We start from the raw sequence: 17,552 nt of genomic DNA, 5'->3' as shown, positions 1-17,552 counted from the left end.
TAACATATAAACTTAAATAAAGTATCCTTTTGCATGTTTTCAGACATGCTGAATCCAATGGAACCATCATTTGGTTGAAAAAAATGCATATATATCATGGGGCGAGTACTTTCACACTCGCATGAATCTCTCACTCTCCTACAGGAGGAATGTATATCATCACCTCGTTGGATCATCATCATCTTCATACTATCCATTGTGACGAACTGCAGGATCATGCAATAATTAAGGGAAAGAAAAAGGAATTATTGTTTCTTGTTGTAATAATTTGTATTTCTTCTCTTCATAGGTGAGTGAACAGGAATTATGTCGACACGGAAAAAATGCAAACTTGTTCACGGCGAGACACTGAGATCAACTTTAGACACATGTCAACCGATAGACTGGAGTATGTGTGCCTTATGCCAAGAACACTCGGATAAACCACTGCAATGTCCAGCGAAATCAAAACGCACAGATGTTGGTGTTGGATATGATAATAATAATAATAATAATAATAATGCATTTATTTTATATAGCGCTTTTCAGGGAGCCCAAAGACGCTTTGACAGAGTGCAAAACATAATACATAGCAAAACATAAAAACAATTGCAAAAAACAAGAATCAATAGAGAAATACCCATAGCAAAAAGGAGGGCGAAGAAGAAGAGATAATCATGGCTTTAAATGCTGTGGGTTAAATGTTGAATGCAGTGTTGAACAGGTGGGTCTTGAGTGATGTTTTGAATGTGGTGAGTGAGGAGGAGTCTCTGATGGTGTGAGGTAGTGAGTTCCAGAGGGTGGGAGCAGCGTTGGAGAAGGCCCTGTCCCCACAGGATCTGAATTTGGTCCGGATGGGGGGGGGGGGGGGGGGTCAGGAGGTTGGTACCAGCAGAGCGGAGGTTGCGGTTGGGAGTGTGTCTGGAGAGGAGGTCAGCCAGGTAGGATGGGGCCAGGTTATGGAGGGCTTTGTAGGTCAAGAGGAGGATTTTGGATTCTCTGGGAGATGGGGAGCCAGTGAAGCTTGTAAAGGATGGGGGTGATGTGGTCACGGGCCCGGGAATGGGTGAGTAGACGGGCAGCGGAGTTCTGAATGTATTGGAGTTTATTGGTGATTGTTGAGGGTGAACCATAGAGGAGGCTATTGCAGTAGTCCAGACGGGAGGTGATGAAGGTGTGGATGAGGGTTTCTGCAGCCGTGGAGGAGAGGGATGGATGGAGACGGGCGATGTTTTTCAGGTGAAAGAAGGCCGATTTTGTGATCTGTTTAGTGTATTTGTCGAAGGAGAGGGTTTGGTCAAAGATGATGCCAAGATTCCGGATGTGAGGGGAGGTGGACACTGGGATACCGTCGATGTTGAGGGCAAAGTTATTGGTGGATTTTATGAGCGTTTTAGGGCCAATGATGATTATTTCAGATTTATCATAGTTAAGTTATATAATATATGATACGCAAATGATACTCTGGGTGAAAACTTGAGCAAATTTCTTGAAGTGGGCAACCAACCATTACCGATTGACATACGTAGGCTTGATGAAGGGGATGGTATTGGAAGCACACTGGAACGTAATCATGCCCAATGGCACAAATCATGCCCAATGGCACAAATCATGCCGATTGAAGTGCTGTGCCAGTCGCCTCGCCAGAGTTCACCTAGCTTCACAACCTACTACATGTACATCTGACGATACCCTAGGAGGACCTTACATGTTACGGCAGGCTGAATGTACAGATCCTCTAGAAGATTTCAAGTGTTTCTTCTGTGATGAAGCTGGAACAGAGGCGATACCTCTGCATGAAGCAATGACACCACGACTCACACAGAGGGTTAGGCAATGTGCATTGAAACTGCAGGATCAAAAGTTAATTGCACAAATCAGTTCTCGTGACCTTGTGGCCCAGGAAGCGAAGTACCATGCCAATTGTCTTGTCAAATTGTACAATGCCAGCAACAGGAAGACAGAGCAGGGAGAAAAAGAGAACGTTGACCGAGTGTCTCATGGTATAGCATTGGTGGAACTTATGGGATACATAGAAGAGACGAAATTGAGCGACAAGGCTATTGCACCTGTTTTCAAACTGGTGGATCTTCTACAGTTATACACCGACCGACTGGCAGAACTGGGAGTTGCAATAAGTGGACGTATACACTCCACTGATTTGAAAAATCGAATACTCGCAAACATGCCAGGGCTTCATGCATACAAACAAGGCCGGGATGTCATGCTCAGTTTTGATGATGATCAGTTTCGAATGTCTCGAGAACTACTGCACATCATGTGGCCATCAGTTGATGTCGTCATATTGGATGGTGCTGCAATCATCAACATGCTGAAGCCCATCGGCATCAAAACATTCCAAGAATATGCCACACAGGTGTGTCATTACGCAGGTGTCATATCAAAGAATATGCCCTTACGTCAAAGCGCAGCTGCGAAACGTGAACAGACTCGACATCATTTTGGGATGTGTACCTGGACGACAAGTTTGAAATCACTGCGAGAGAGAACCGTGGAAAAGGTGTTCGGCGGCGTGGTTGCGCCATGCAACAAGATTCCCGGAAATTGGCAGGAGTTCTTGAGATTGGCAGACAACAAGACAGAGCTATTCGACTTCTTGGCACACCAGGTAAAGACTCCATCCAGTATTGCATGATTGTTTTTCGCAAACCATATACACGTATCATCGAGTATACACTTCAAAATATGTGGATGATAATGACCGAGTGTAATTCCTACATCACTTTATATGCAATATCCGTAACGACATACAGTTTAATCAGGCTTGTTTTATTGGCCATCTTAGGTTGTAGAAAATCTGACGTCAGAGAAGGACGTCTACACCACATGCGGTGAGAATGTGCTCTGCACAAGAGTTCACCAGGACACCACATCCCTAGCACCATGTTGCACCTACCAACCCTACCGATTCGCGGGGTAGCCTACCGATTTTCTATAGCTCCCAACGCATACCGATTTTATTAGTCAGACATACTGCATTTGGAAATTGTTATTGGAAAAAAAAAAAATTGTGTTTTTTCAGTTTTGCGTTCGTTTCTCACTGCCAAGATCGTATTACACGCGCGGCTGCTTCAACATTCTACAAAACTCGTGCCATGACCTTGATTTCTTATCTCGTCAGCGATTGGTTATTGCTTCCAAACTAAGCATGACCCAATGGGACGACAGGAAACAGCGGGCATTCATTTCAAGACAACGCGCCATTTTCCATTCATGATCAAAGACTGCAGTTAACAGAGAGTACTCATCGCTTCAGTGCACGACAACAATGCAAACACCAGAAAAGAGAAAACCACCCCACGCTGGGTCAACAAGTTTAAGCCAAGTTGGACAACAGAGTTCAAGTGTATCAAGGCTTCGCGTAAGGAGACGGACATGCCTTCTAGTGATATGTGTCGATCAGACTTCTCATCAGTCATGGGGGATACAACGACTTTGGGGGGCCATGGCGTCAGAAACACTCTGTGCTTTGCTGGCAGGGAAGATTAACATCTTCAAGCCGGATGGAGTCAGCTGCTTCTCGTGGAAGCCGATGCCGACCTTCTTAAGAAGGCCAAACGTGCCACCTACCAGGCTCTGAATAGCTAAATGTGCATCTTAACTGTTCAAACCTGAAACTGTAAACATGTGTGAAACTGTAAACATGTGTGAAATCAGAGTGGCCAGTCATTTCATTCATAAAGATGTATCAGTGAGTTTATGTAAACTCTTGTGTACATGTATGGGCACATACATGTAGAGCTTGTACAGTGAGTAATTTATGGAAACGTGACTGATGATCATGATGTCTTAGTAAAATAAAGATTGGTGAGTAGATCAACCATGTTGTTTTCTCTTTTTCACTCTAAAAATATGTTGATATATTTCAGCTAACTGTGTGAGTAGATCAACCATGTTGTTTCTCTTTTTCACTCTAAAAATATGTTGATATATTTCAGCTAACTGTGGTCTCAAAATGCAGGAGATTGCACCATTTTGCTTCATTTTTTGGAAAATTTCCCGGGGGGCATGCCCCCTGACCCCCCCTAGGACGCGTGCAACGCCAGCCTACCGCTTTTCTTTCAAAAAAAGGTTGGCAGGTATACTAGTGAATGGGAAGAATACTGAGCCTATCCAAGATGGTGTCCGAATGTGCCATTATGTTTTGTATGACAGAAATGGACATAACGAAAGATGTTGGATCACAAAAAAAGCATTTGGACATATTCAGACTGAATGTTGATGATGAGGTCACAGCTGGGAAGTGCACATATGTTTACACACACATCTTCAGAACTACATGACGTCATACCTGAATAGAACGAAGATTTCCGAGCTTTTGCAAGATGTCCTGGGTACATCCTTGTAATATCTGAATGAAAGACAGACACATAATGTGGTCGATCAGACAAAATTGATTGGACAAATTCATAGTGAAAGTTGACGATAACGTCACAGCGGTGAAGTGAAATGCAGTCAGGCCTCAACATTCGCAATCCCAGCATTCATGAGTTTTGCGTTGTCGAAGTTCATAGCATGTAACCTGTCTCTACATTATTTATTCATGTATTCGCAGTTTAATTTTAAAAGAAAAGAAGAAAAAAAAGACATATATATATATATATGTATGTACAGAGTGGTCCAGAAACCCTGGGCACATTTTGAAGAACGATACCTGCAACAAACAACTAAGTTTATTATTGTGCTTATTATTATTATTGTGGACCACCCTGCATATATATATATATATATATATATATATATATATATATATATATATATATATGTATATATATATATATATATATATATATATATATATATATATATATATATATATATATATATATATATATATATATATATATATATATATATATATATATATATATATATATATATACAGGGGGCTGCAAAAGTAGGTAGATCAACCATGTTGTTTTCTCTTTTTCACTCTAAAAATATGTTGATATATTTCAGCTAACTGTGGTCTCAAAATGCAGGAGATTGCACCATTTTGCTTCATTTTTTGGAAAATTTCCCGGGGGGGGCATGCCCCCTGACCCCCCCCTAGGGACGCGTGCAACGCCAGCCTACCGCTTTTCTTTCAAAAAAAGGTTGGCAGGTATACTAGTGAATGGGAAGAATACTGAGCCTATCCAAGATGGTGTCCGAATGTGCCATTATGTTTTGTATGACAGAAATGGACATAACGAAAGATGTTGGATCACAAAAAAGCATTTGAACATATTCAGACTGAATGTTGATGATGAGGTCACAGCTGGGAAGTGCACATATGTTTACACACACATCTTCAGAACTACATGACGTCATACCTGAATAGAACGAAGATTTCCGAGCTTTTGCAAGATGTCCTGGGTACATCCTTGTAATATCTGAATGAAAGACAGACACATAATGTGGTCGATCAGACAAAATTGATTGGACAAATTCATAGTGAAAGTTGACGATAACGTCACAGCAGTGAAGTGAAATGCAGTCAGGCCTCAACATTCGCAATCCCAGCATTTATGAGTTTTGCGTTGTCGAAGTTCATAGCATGTAACCTGTCTCTACATTATTTATTCATGTATTCGCAGTTTAATTTAAAAAGAAAAGAAGAAAAAAAAGACATATATATATATATATGTATGTACAGAGTGGTCCAGAAACCCTGGGCACATTTTGAAGAACGATACCTGCAACAAACAACTAAGTTTATTATTGTGCTTATTATTATTATTGTGGACCACCCTGCATATATATATATATATATATATAATATATATATATATATATATATATATATAATATAGTATATATATATAATATATATATATATATATATATATATATATAAAAATATATATATATATAAAAATATATATATATATATATACACAGACTTGGCATTTAATATGGAATATTTTTTTTTCTTGACTTGGGTTTACTTTCTTAACTCAGTATATCAATCTGGTGAGTTTCTTTTACACTTTGGTGATTTATTTGTTAAAAGAACCATGTCACTGATTGTCTCTCGCAGCAAGAAGTCAACAACAGGATTATATCACAGGTGGCGTGGCAAAATGTACGGACAGGTGCATTTGATGATTGGCTTCACAGTCGGGTATACAAGGGTTGTTGCGTTCTGTATTAGTGGAAAACAACTGCTGCATGTCTCCAAGAGTTATTGCCGCTTCCTCTGGAGATGGTCCGTCAACTCGACAATGCTGTTTGTCATGGAGTGGTGGCTTTACGAAATTACGGCATGAAACAGCGTGCTATTGCTCGGCAGTATGGCATCACTCAAGGTCAGGTGTCAAAGATCCTGAAACGAAATGCTCAGAGGGGTGTCCCTACTCCAATACCGAGGCCAGGACGTCCCCGCAGAACCACAAGGAGGGATGATCGCCAGCTGCACCGGTTAGTCCGCAATGGCCGTACCAAGTCAGCTAATCGGCTAAGGGCTGAGTGGCAGCAACTGACAAATGTGCCTGTATCCAGAAGGCTAGTCAACCAACGACTGGTTCAAGCAGGCTATTCGTGCCAGGCGTCCCCTGAGAAAGCCACGCCTGACCAGACAACACCGCCAGCGCCGATTGCAGTGGGCCAGAGAGCACCGTCAATGGCAGCCAGGACACTGGAATCACGTGATCTTCAGTGACGAGTTTAGATTTCTGGTCTGTCGTCAAGATGGCCGCGTCCGAGTGCGCAGACAAGTGCATGAAGCCTACAACAAAGATTGTATAGTGCCAAGAGTCCAAGCTGGAGGTGGTGGGGTGACCGTTTGGGCTGCTTTTCATGCAGGGGGCAAAACTGACCTGCTTGTTCTGAATGGAAAACTGAACCAGTTCAAGTACAGGGCCATTCTGGAAGAAACATTGCTTCCATTTGCTCATGCAGCCTTTCGAGGAAACTGTCTTCCAAGACGACAATGCACGGCCTCATCCTGCTCGCATGATCCAACACTTTTTTGCTGACCGTGGTGTAGAGCATATGGAGTGGCCTGCCATGTCCCCGGATATGAATCCGACAGAGAACATGTGGGCAGAATTAACGCGTCAAATCGACCACTTGGACCAGCAGCCGACCTCTGTGCGTGAATTGCAGCAGGCTATTGTCACTGCATGGCAAGCGATTCCTGTCCAAACCTTGGCAAATCTCGTGAACAGCATGCCTCAACGTGTACGTGCTCTCCTGAATGCTCGTGTGGGTTACACGAAGTACTGAACTGTAATTTTACTGTCCGTAATCCCAGTCGTAATTTAAGTTTTGTTTTTGTTAAAAAACAATTTTGGCTAATGTGCAAAATAAAGAGATACTTCTGGAAAACGTACAGAAGTTTAACACAGTACTGTCCATGAATTGAGTTCGATATCAGTTTACAACACTTTCAAGGATCAATTTATTTGTTTTGAAATGTCAAATGTGGTTTTTGTTTCTTTTAAAGGTCACATTAACAAAATCTAGAATAATTTCAACATAATTATAATGAACTTTTGGTTCTAAGACATCTTGAAAAGTAAGTTCACCCCCACAAAAAAAATATTCCATATTAAATGCCAAGTCTGTATATATATATATATATATATATATATGTATATATATATATATATATATATATATATATATATATATATATATATACAGGGGGCTGCAAAAGTAGGTAGATCAACCATGTTGTTTTCTCTTTTTCACTCTAAAAATATGTTGATATATTTCAGCTAACTGTGGTCTCAAAATGCAGGAGATTGCACCATTTTGCTTCATTTTTTGGAAAATTTCCCGGGGGGGCATGCCCCCTGACCCCCCCTAGGGACGCGTGCAACGCCAGCCTACCGCTTTTCTTTCAAAAAAAGGTTGGCAGGTATACTAGTGAATGGGAAGAATACTGAGCCTATCCAAGATGGTGTCCGAATGTGCCATTATGTTTTGTATGACAGAAATGGACATAACGAAAGATGTTGGATCACAAAAAAGCATTTGAACATATTCAGACTGAATGTTGATGATGAGGTCACAGCTGGGAAGTGCACATATGTTTACACACACATCTTCAGAACTACATGACGTCATACCTGAATAGAACGAAGATTTCCGAGCTTTTGCAAGATGTCCTGGGTACATCCTTGTAATATCTGAATGAAAGACAGACACATAATGTGGTCGATCAGACAAAATTGATTGGACAAATTCATAGTGAAAGTTGACGATAACGTCACAGCGGTGAAGTGAAATGCAGTCAGGCCTCAACATTCGCAATCCCAGCATTTATGAGTTTTGCGTTGTCGAAGTTCATAGCATGTAACCTGTCTCTACATTATTTATTCATGTATTCGCAGTTTAATTTAAAAAGAAAAGAAGAAAAAAAAGACATATATATATATATATGTATGTACAGAGTGGTCCAGAAACCCTGGGCACATTTTGAAGAACGATACCTGCAACAAACAACTAAGTTTATTATTGTGCTTATTATTATTATTGTGGACCACCCTGCATATATATATATATATATAATATATATATATATATATATATATATATATATATATATATATATATATATATATATATATATATATATATATATATATATATATATATATATATATGTATATATATATATATATATATATATATATATATATATGTATATATATATGTATATATATATGTATATATATATATATATATATATATATATATATATATATATATATATATATATAACTGTGAGAAATAGTAGAAACTCCACAGTACGAGCAGGGCGTCTCATTTGCATTGAATAAATAATCGGGAGATTGAATAAGATTCACATTCACCATATATATATACAGGGGGCTGCAAAAGTAGGTATACAGTAAGGATTATACCAGTATTACCAGTATTATAATAGTGGTGCTAGGATTCATTTAACACTAGAATTCATTAAAATCATTATTACCATTTTTAATATTTTTATTATTGATATGTTTATTATTGATATGCTTGTATAATCAATAAAATACGTTTTGTGCGCACGTTTTGTTTTTCATTACTGTATACCTACTTTTGCAGCCCCCTGTATATATATATATATATATATATATATATATATATATATATATATATATATATATATATATATATATATATATATATATATACACACACACACACACGTGAGACATGGACAGGGCAGTCATACGGCAAACATGGACAGCAGGTTCGTGAAAGACTAGGGCAAAAAAAAACCCACCAAAGTATACTGAAACGCAAAAGAAACTTACCACCTTTGAAACCTTTAAATATCAACAATAACACTGCGTGTAGTAAATGTGTGAACTTATTTGTGGACAATAGTGTCCTCACTGTCAGACAAAACGGTCACGGATGGTCACTTGAACCTTCAATGGTCACTTCATAGCACAGCTGTTGAACAGCCATTTTGACTGTCAGTGATTAGCCAAGGGGTACGGGATGATTTTAATGAGCTGCACGTGATGTCTTGATATTGGCTTTAAAAATTTCAATTGTTGATATATTGATATTCAATTGTTGATAGAATTTCAAAATTTCAATCAACATGCCATGATTGTCAAGGGATAAACGGCAGCGTGCCCTGGGCATGCTGCAAGGCGGACTGAGCTACCGTGAGGTGGCACGTCGCCTTGGCTGTTCACACCAGACGATATCGGCCCTGGTGGACAGAGACACCCTCCACAACTCTGCAGATGACAGACCTCGATCAGGGAGGCCAAGAGTCACCACTGCAAGGCAGGACAGGCAGATGGTCCGAAGTCACCTGCGGGATCGATTCCGTCCAGCATCCCGCACTGCGGCAGAAACTCCGGGGCATGCAAACCACGGATCTCCAATGATACTGCACGAAGACGACTGCATGACTATGGTCTGACTGCCAGAAGACCATACAGAGGCCCCGTGATGATGGCTGCCCATCGCCGCAACCGACAGAGATGGTGCCAGCAGCATCAGCGGTGGACCTTGGCGCAGTGGAACGAGGTCGCTTTCAGCGATGAGTCAAGGTTCTGTGTGGACAGTCCTGATGGGCATGAGCGTGTCTGGAGAAGAACTGGCGAGCGATATGCCGATTGTTGCGTGCGTCAAGCCAACAGGTGGGGTGGCCCAAGTGTGATGGTGTGGGCCGCCATATCAGGCCGGTACAGGACGCCACTGGTGGTTGTGGATGGGAATCTTAACACCCAGCGGTATGTGGATAACATCCTGCGACCTCATCTGCTGCCATTCCTGCTAGACCACCCAGAACTGAGAACCTTTCAGCATGACAACGCTCGTCCCCATGCTGCTTGCTTTACCACTGCATTTCTCCAAGGCGAGAACATCAACACCATGCAGTGGCCTGCGTTCTCCCCTGACCTGAATCCCATAGAGCACCTGTGGGATGAGCTTGGGAGACACGTAGTTGGCAGGGCCAGGACATGGGCAGAGCTGCTTCAGACATTGAGGACTGAGTGGGACAGAATCCAGCAGAAATCCATCCAAAGACTGGTAGGCAGTATACGCCGACGATGCACTGCCTCCGTCCAGGTAAGGAACATTGGATTAATGAAATGCGTTATCCCCATGACCCCATGCCTCAACAGAAAGTTTATTTCTCTCCTCGTTCATTCCCTGTAATTAGAGACGGGATCATTTGTAATCCCCAACCCCACTGGGAGCAGTGCTATCGGATAAGCAATAATTGCACAGACAAATGGGATCCTGCCACCACACATGGGACTATTAACTAGAAGTAAAACAAACAAATAAAAATTAAACTATCAAAGAAACAAGCAAACAAGAAATATGTCGTGCAGGGCACGATACTTGCAAAATCCCTAAAACAAGTTGTTGGGCTATGTTGACCTCAAAAATAGTTGGTGGTTGGTTTCAGTAAGCTGATATGCAAATCCCATTCAGATTTCAAGTCAATCGGATAAAAATTGAGGATTTTAGAAATTTGGGAAAAGTGGTTGACCTTCGGCCGATGTTGACCTTTTGGCCTATTTTGATCTCAAAAATAGTTGGTGGTTGAATTCAGTGAGCGGATATGAAAATCGTATTCAAATTTAAAGTCAATCGGATGAAAATTGAGGATTTTAGAAACTCAAAATGGTTGTTGACCCTTGGCCTATGTTGACCTTTTGGTCTATGCTGATCTCAAAAATAGTTGGTGGTTGAATTCATTTTGCTGATATGTAAATCTTATTCAAATTTCAAGTCGATCAAATAAAAATTGAGGATTTTAGAAATATAAAAAAGTGGTTGACCTTTTGACCTCAAAAATAAATAGGATTTTGTCAGACCACGAACTATCCCATTTGGTGAAGTTTCGTTAAGATCGGTTTGAAATTGTTACCTGTCGGCAAGAATAAGTTAGCGGAGAAACACACAAACCGGAGAGAAGGCGACAGAAGGCGCAATACAAGACCAACCAATATAGTTGAAAATTCTTCGATTTTCGCAAGTAAAAACTTGTCGAATGATCGTGTGATCCGCTTGAGGGGCGCCGACACCTTTTCGGAGTTACCAATTTGATTCCCATTCACCATCTTCACAACACGTGATCGACGTATCCTTCCCATTCCTCTCCACACTCCCAACCAATCGGATTGCACGACGTGCCACGTGGTGACGTCGACACGTCGCAAGAGCAGACACGAACTATGCAGACACGCCCAACACCCACCGCACAGGTACAGACAGGTGCAGGCCCAAAGTAAGTAGCCGTTGGTGGTGCGGTGTACAAGCGCCGGACCAAACGTACCCTCTGGGAACTTCCACCCCGATAGTGTTGGAAGAGTTTTGTGTTTGTGGAAAAGCGAAACGAACGTTGATCCTGGACGCGGTAGCCAGGAGACAATGCAATGGACGCCCACAACAATTAACCCACAACACCTGACTGAGCATGAAAGATCAATAAAGATCAACGCGGGAATTACGTGATCCACGGCGCCGTTTCACACTTACCTCCTTCAACACGGAGTGATGGCGATAAATGGGGTAAACCAGGGTAATAACGGCGAGGAAAAGGAGCACGCCATAAACAGGTCCACACTTCATCCTTCTCACGAACAAATGAAGGATCAACGTGTGGGGACATCGGGACAACGTAACAATGGGGACAATGGGGACCCAGATCGGAACGGTTAAATTTTAAAATTAAACATAAAAAATACATTTCAACATTAACATAGTTAATATTCATATGACACGAAGACTTTTAATTCGAAACAATCATTTAAAATTATAAATGTTTAATTTTTTTATCATTATCCTTCAATCGAACGAATAAATCTTGATTTCCTCCCCATGACGTCATTCAGCTTTCGTTCACATGGTAACTGATTTAATTTGCCTCATTCGTTCCTGGGTCGAGATCAATGAACGAACAAGACCGAAGCACGGAGGTATATAATATGGAGAGCCAATTGGCCACCTCGCAGCATTAGCCGCCGTGAAGCCACCGGAAATAGTCTGGCGGCCATATTGGGAAGCCGATCGTAAGCCTGTCAAAGCAAAGGCGTGGCGCACTGATGATGCAGCTGGAGCGAATTTTAGGACCGCCGATTATTTAATTAACTAGGGCATGCCCGTACTATATATATGCCCGTACTATATATCTATCTAAAATTATATCCCCCCCCTCTATTTACATGAAATGGTTTGGTCCATTCGCAACGCCAAAGCGAACGGCGAACGGCTTGCGAGTACAGTGACAATCCCCCCCCTCTATTTACATGAAATGGTTTGGTCCAAAGCGAACGGCTTGCGAGTGGTGACAATCCCCCCCCCCTCTATTTACATGCAATGGTTCGGTCCAAAGCGAACGGCTTCCGGAGTTTGGTAAAGAAATCGCCATCGCGTACACAAACGCGCAGGAAAGCGAATGAATCGCAAATTCGTTTTTATTAGTTGTAAAACATAGTTTAACGCCAACATAGTTTGCAAACGTGAAATAAATGAAAACGCTCTCAAATGTGCCATCCGAGGCAGAGTGTGTCCGCCACGTTCGGCACACGCGATAGCTCGCTGCTCTCTGATTGGTTGAATCGTTTTTTGGACATAGCTCGGGAAGTAATTGTCCGATTAATATGAAACCTTGAAAAGGCACATGCTCGGGTCCCCAGCAATATACCTGGCAAGTTTCAAGTATATCGGACCCGTGGTTGTCGAGAAACAGCGGTCACAGACACACAGACAGACACACAGAGATTGCTGGAATTATAGATAGATATAGAATACTAATATTTGAACTGATATTCGGGCTCAGAATCCCGTTCTTTAAGGAAATGGTGTTCATTAAGTTTGAAGTTGATTCCAGACGCATTTTTCCTGGGGAATCCAATGGTTTAGAGCTTGTTTGAAAAAAAAGTGCCCAAAATTACCGCTCGGTGTTCTTTATCGTCCTTCTCATGACCCAATCACCCACTAGTAGGAATAAGAATCCTGACATGTTACACCCCTGTTTAACTCCTGTCTTCACTTCAATAATAATATAAGTTCAGTTCTATATAACAATTTCTGTTATCACCACTACCACTACAACTACCACTACTACAAGCTTTGTCTGGAATTTTGTGGACTAACAGACAAACAGACATACAGACAAGCTGGGATCAAAACATTACCTCCTTCCACCATTGAGTGTAGAGGTAAACATCATGGAAATTATATCATGCACTAGATTTAATTCATGCTTACCCGTGTATTTGCTTCACTGGTTCACAAGGTCTTTTGCATACATGTAATTCAGACTCTCGTCTTCATTGCTGACCACACAATGTTCGCAACATATTAATGTACATTTGTGCCAAATTTGGTGCTTGTATCACAAAATGCACAATTCTTTTGAATATTTGGGCTAAGCCGCCCCACTATATCGGCCGGCCTCGAAGACCGAAATTGTGACGGTGTCACCCGAAAAATTTGAAATTACGAAATTTGAAAAAATTTGAAAAAAAAAATTACGGAATTTCAAGTGGCCCAATATCTGAAAATGTTCGCAACATATTAATGTACATTTGTGCCAAATTTGGTGCTTGTATCACAAAATGCACAACAGGTTTGCTATGCTGCTACACTATATGATGTTACTTAATTCAGTCATTATATTGTAACTAAGATGTGTATGTTTCTATTACCGAGATGTTAGAAACCAGTCACATAAATGACATGAAACGCTGTCATGTAGTTAACCCACACAATTCTTGGGTTTCGGAAGTTTTTGCTATTCATAACATACAAGACTTACATGTTGCAATGGAACGTTCAGCAGGACATGGTAATTGTTACATGAATAATGGAGCGGAGATATAGACATCTCATGCAACACGTCTTTTACAGTTTAAATATTTACATGAAGTGTTGGTGAACTCGCCATATCAGACAAAGGGCAACCCACTTGCAGACTTGATGTCATGTCGCATCAAGAGGCGCTTATATGCGGCAACAAACTGCCGGGCCGTTGGGTTATTCCCACTTCCACATGCAATGCGGACCGCTCCAAAGAAAAGTTCAATGTGGTCTTGGCTCATTTTGTACGTGAGCAGGTATCGCAGGGGAGATGAGGCAGGTTTGACATATGTGAAATACAAAATTGTGACACTCTCTATGCAGATCATGAAACCAATGAAGGGGGTTTTCAAACGCGTATTGGTCATAACTTGACCATTCATGTTTTTGATGTTGGACAAGTAACTGTAGGCAGTATCCAGGAATGGCAGGAAAAGTCCTTCTCGTGATGTCATGAGTGGTGCCTTGTAGTTTCGTGCCAATGGATTGCGAGAATTTAGAATGTCAAACAGTTTGTCCAATGTTTCAATGTATTGGCAGGTAGCCTCACTGCCCTGAAATTCTGATAGTTGCAAAGTGTCCCTGCAAAACCGAATTGCATCTGCCACACTAGTGCTCAATGTCTGAGTGCTGTGTCCATCTTCATGACATTGCTCTTCCACTCGATGTGTTTCCGGGAGAGCTTATTTCCCAGACGCAAGCCTTCCCTCTTCTGCAGATCAAAGAGTGCCTGGATGTATTTCCACGCGATGACTTTTTTGTTGCCATCCTCCATCATTTTCATGGATCCAAGACAGTTTCTTGCAAGTTTAAGCATGTGACATGCATCGAGTACTTCGAGTACTTCGGCTTCAGTCGGACGGTTTGACCAGTCCTGTCGAAGTCACTCTCATTGAAGTGATCACTGCACAGAACTGTGGTGCCTGGGGTGGGGTAGAAGGACTCCCTTCTCAGGGCAGATGTCCATCGAGAGCACAAGTCCTTATCCTTTGGAAACCTTGAAACAAAATACATTGTGGTCACAAAATGTGGTTGCGGGTCAAAACCTCAGAGGGCAGTCACAACATCCGAGTCAAAACGACTCCATATCAAAATAATATTTTGAGTTTCATATGTATAGTTAAATACAACTTCATCTGCTAATGTTTGCCATGTGTCGGACTTTCGTACCTTCCACAAGTAACCCCCATTTGCTCTTTCTGCTCACGAGTGACACAGGAGGGCATGGAAACCCTGACAGTAGTAGACTGGACAATTAAGTTAAGCTCATCACAAATTAAATCACTTGACAATGATCACGAGCTGACGAGTCAATCTCGATACTTCAATCTGAATCAATGAATGAGTCAATCAGACATCAGTCTGACATACTCACATAGCCCTAGTGAATACACAATACAGTTATATTTGAGATCTGTGTCGTATTGCACACCCTGCGCATGGTCTAACATCATCAAATTCAAACACAGTGTTCAAACTTCATTGAAACTTCATTGAAACTTAATTACCTAGCCCCACCACCGTGACCACGCCAAAAACTGAAAAAGCAGAACACCCGCGATCGCGGTTTGTCACTGACTTGTGAAATGTGCATGTGGAGGCCTTCCCTGAGGTATTTGTGCAGTCAAATGCAACACACTGTGGCATTTTGAAACAGCGCGTTCACAAATAAGACTCCTTACAGTCGGTAAGCATCCAAAATGAATCAGAAATTGTGAGATCAGCTGATTGTGAGATCAAACACGGACGCAGACACAATCGGCTTCCCAATATGGCCGCCAAGCAACTTCCGCTAGCTTCAGCCGACAGCCATCATTGGCTCTCCAGGTTTATTATATACCTCCGTGGACCGAAGGACCAAGGATGAACATTGGAAACGCACAGAGCGCGATGTTTCCACTTGAACCGATCTCGGCTCCGCGCTTCAGCAAACTCGAGCTCTTCCATGAGCCTCGACTATGCGAACGAAACGTTAAACTTGCCGCCATCTTGGACGGGGCAAGGCTGTTCCGTAACCAAGTCGCTTGTTATCATTCGAGGCCAGGCTCTTCCGTTTCCAAGCAGCTTGTTACCGCTTTCATAGCAGGTCGTTCCGTATCAGCCGCTCTGGAAGCAGCACGAGCGATTCTTCATGTGTTTCGTCACGTGAACCAAAATGGCCGCTCCTTATTTTAATGGGGAAATTACCTCATTTCTTCACCTCAGTGCGATCGTTTTTCAATTGCAAAACTATCGTTGTAACTATAACAGTACAACACTTTTCATATTCACAATAATAGTTCCAGAAAAAATTGTGCGTCTTTGGGATTTAGGATCAGTGTTCGTGAACTCGGTGGATGTTCTTGAACTCGGTGGATGTTCGTGAACTCGGTGGATGTTCGTGAACTCGGTGGATGTTCGTGAACTCGGTCGATGTTCTTGAACTCGGTGGATGTTCTTGAACTCGGTGGATGTTCTTGAACTCGGTGGATGTTCGTGAACTCGGAGGCTGTTCGTGAACTCGGTGGCTGTTCGTGGACTCGGTGGATGTTCGTGGACTCGGTGGATGTTCGTGAACTCGGTGGATGTTCGTGAACTCGGTGTATGTTGGTGAACTCGGTGGATGTTCGTGAACTCGGTGTATGTTGGTGAACTCGGTGTATGTTGGTGAACTCGGTGTATGTTGGTGAACTCGGTGTATGTTGGTGAACTCGGTGTATGTTGGTGAACTCGGTGTATGTTGGTGAACTCGGTGTATGTTGGTGAACTCGGTGGATGTTGGTGAACTCGGTGGATGTTGGTGAACTCGGTGGATGTTGGTGAACTCGGTGGATGTTGGTGAACTCGGTGTATGTTCGTGAACTCGGTGGATGTTCGTGAACTCGGTGGATGTTCGTGAACTCGGTGGATGTTCGTTGTTGAACATCGTTCAACTTGAATGTTGAATTTTTTTTGTTTCAAAATGTTGAAATTTTGAATCTTTTGAAACTTTGAAATTTGAAAACAATGAATCTCAAATTCAAAATGTTGAATTTTTTTTTTTTTTAATCGCTCGATAGTACCTAAGCCTTTATAGCTTTGTGAAGGGTAATATTATATGATCCTCGACCTTAGTGGGTGTAGGGAAACGTTTTAGGCCCCACAAAAAAAAATTGATTTCTTCAAAATACCAGCTGCACCGGGCACCCATGCTAGTATTAAACAAGCAAGAATTAAAGACCTACACCTACAGTGCCTACACCTACACCTACACCTACACCTAAAGACCTACAGTGCCACCGGGCACCCATGCTAGT

The 17,552-nt window shown here is 41.8% G+C and overlaps 1 protein-coding gene across 1 annotated transcript in view; it reads right to left on the bottom strand.

Moving 5' to 3' along the window:
* Positions 1-12,074, bottom strand: part of LOC137414448 (uncharacterized) — a 368,155-nt gene extending 356,081 nt beyond the window's left edge. The window contains exons 1-4 of the mRNA XM_078770989.1: positions 11,953-12,074; positions 8,058-8,117; positions 5,316-5,375; positions 4,292-4,351 (exon numbers count right to left, since the gene is read on the bottom strand). Of these exons, the coding sequence (XP_078627115.1) occupies positions 4,292-4,351; positions 5,316-5,375; positions 8,058-8,117; positions 11,953-12,045 (273 nt within the window). The 5' untranslated portion in view covers positions 12,046-12,074. The remainder of the gene's footprint in view (positions 1-4,291; positions 4,352-5,315; positions 5,376-8,057; positions 8,118-11,952) is intronic.
* Between the last annotated feature and the right edge of the window lie 5,478 nt (positions 12,075-17,552).

The sequence above is a fragment of the Myxine glutinosa genome, chromosome 1 (assembly GCF_964187855.1).
Source record: "Myxine glutinosa chromosome 1, kmMyxGlut1.1, whole genome shotgun sequence".
Classification (NCBI taxonomy): domain Eukaryota; kingdom Metazoa; phylum Chordata; class Myxini; order Myxiniformes; family Myxinidae; genus Myxine; species Myxine glutinosa.
Note: the sequence above shows the minus strand (reverse complement) of the source record. Positions and strands in the feature narration are given on the sequence as shown.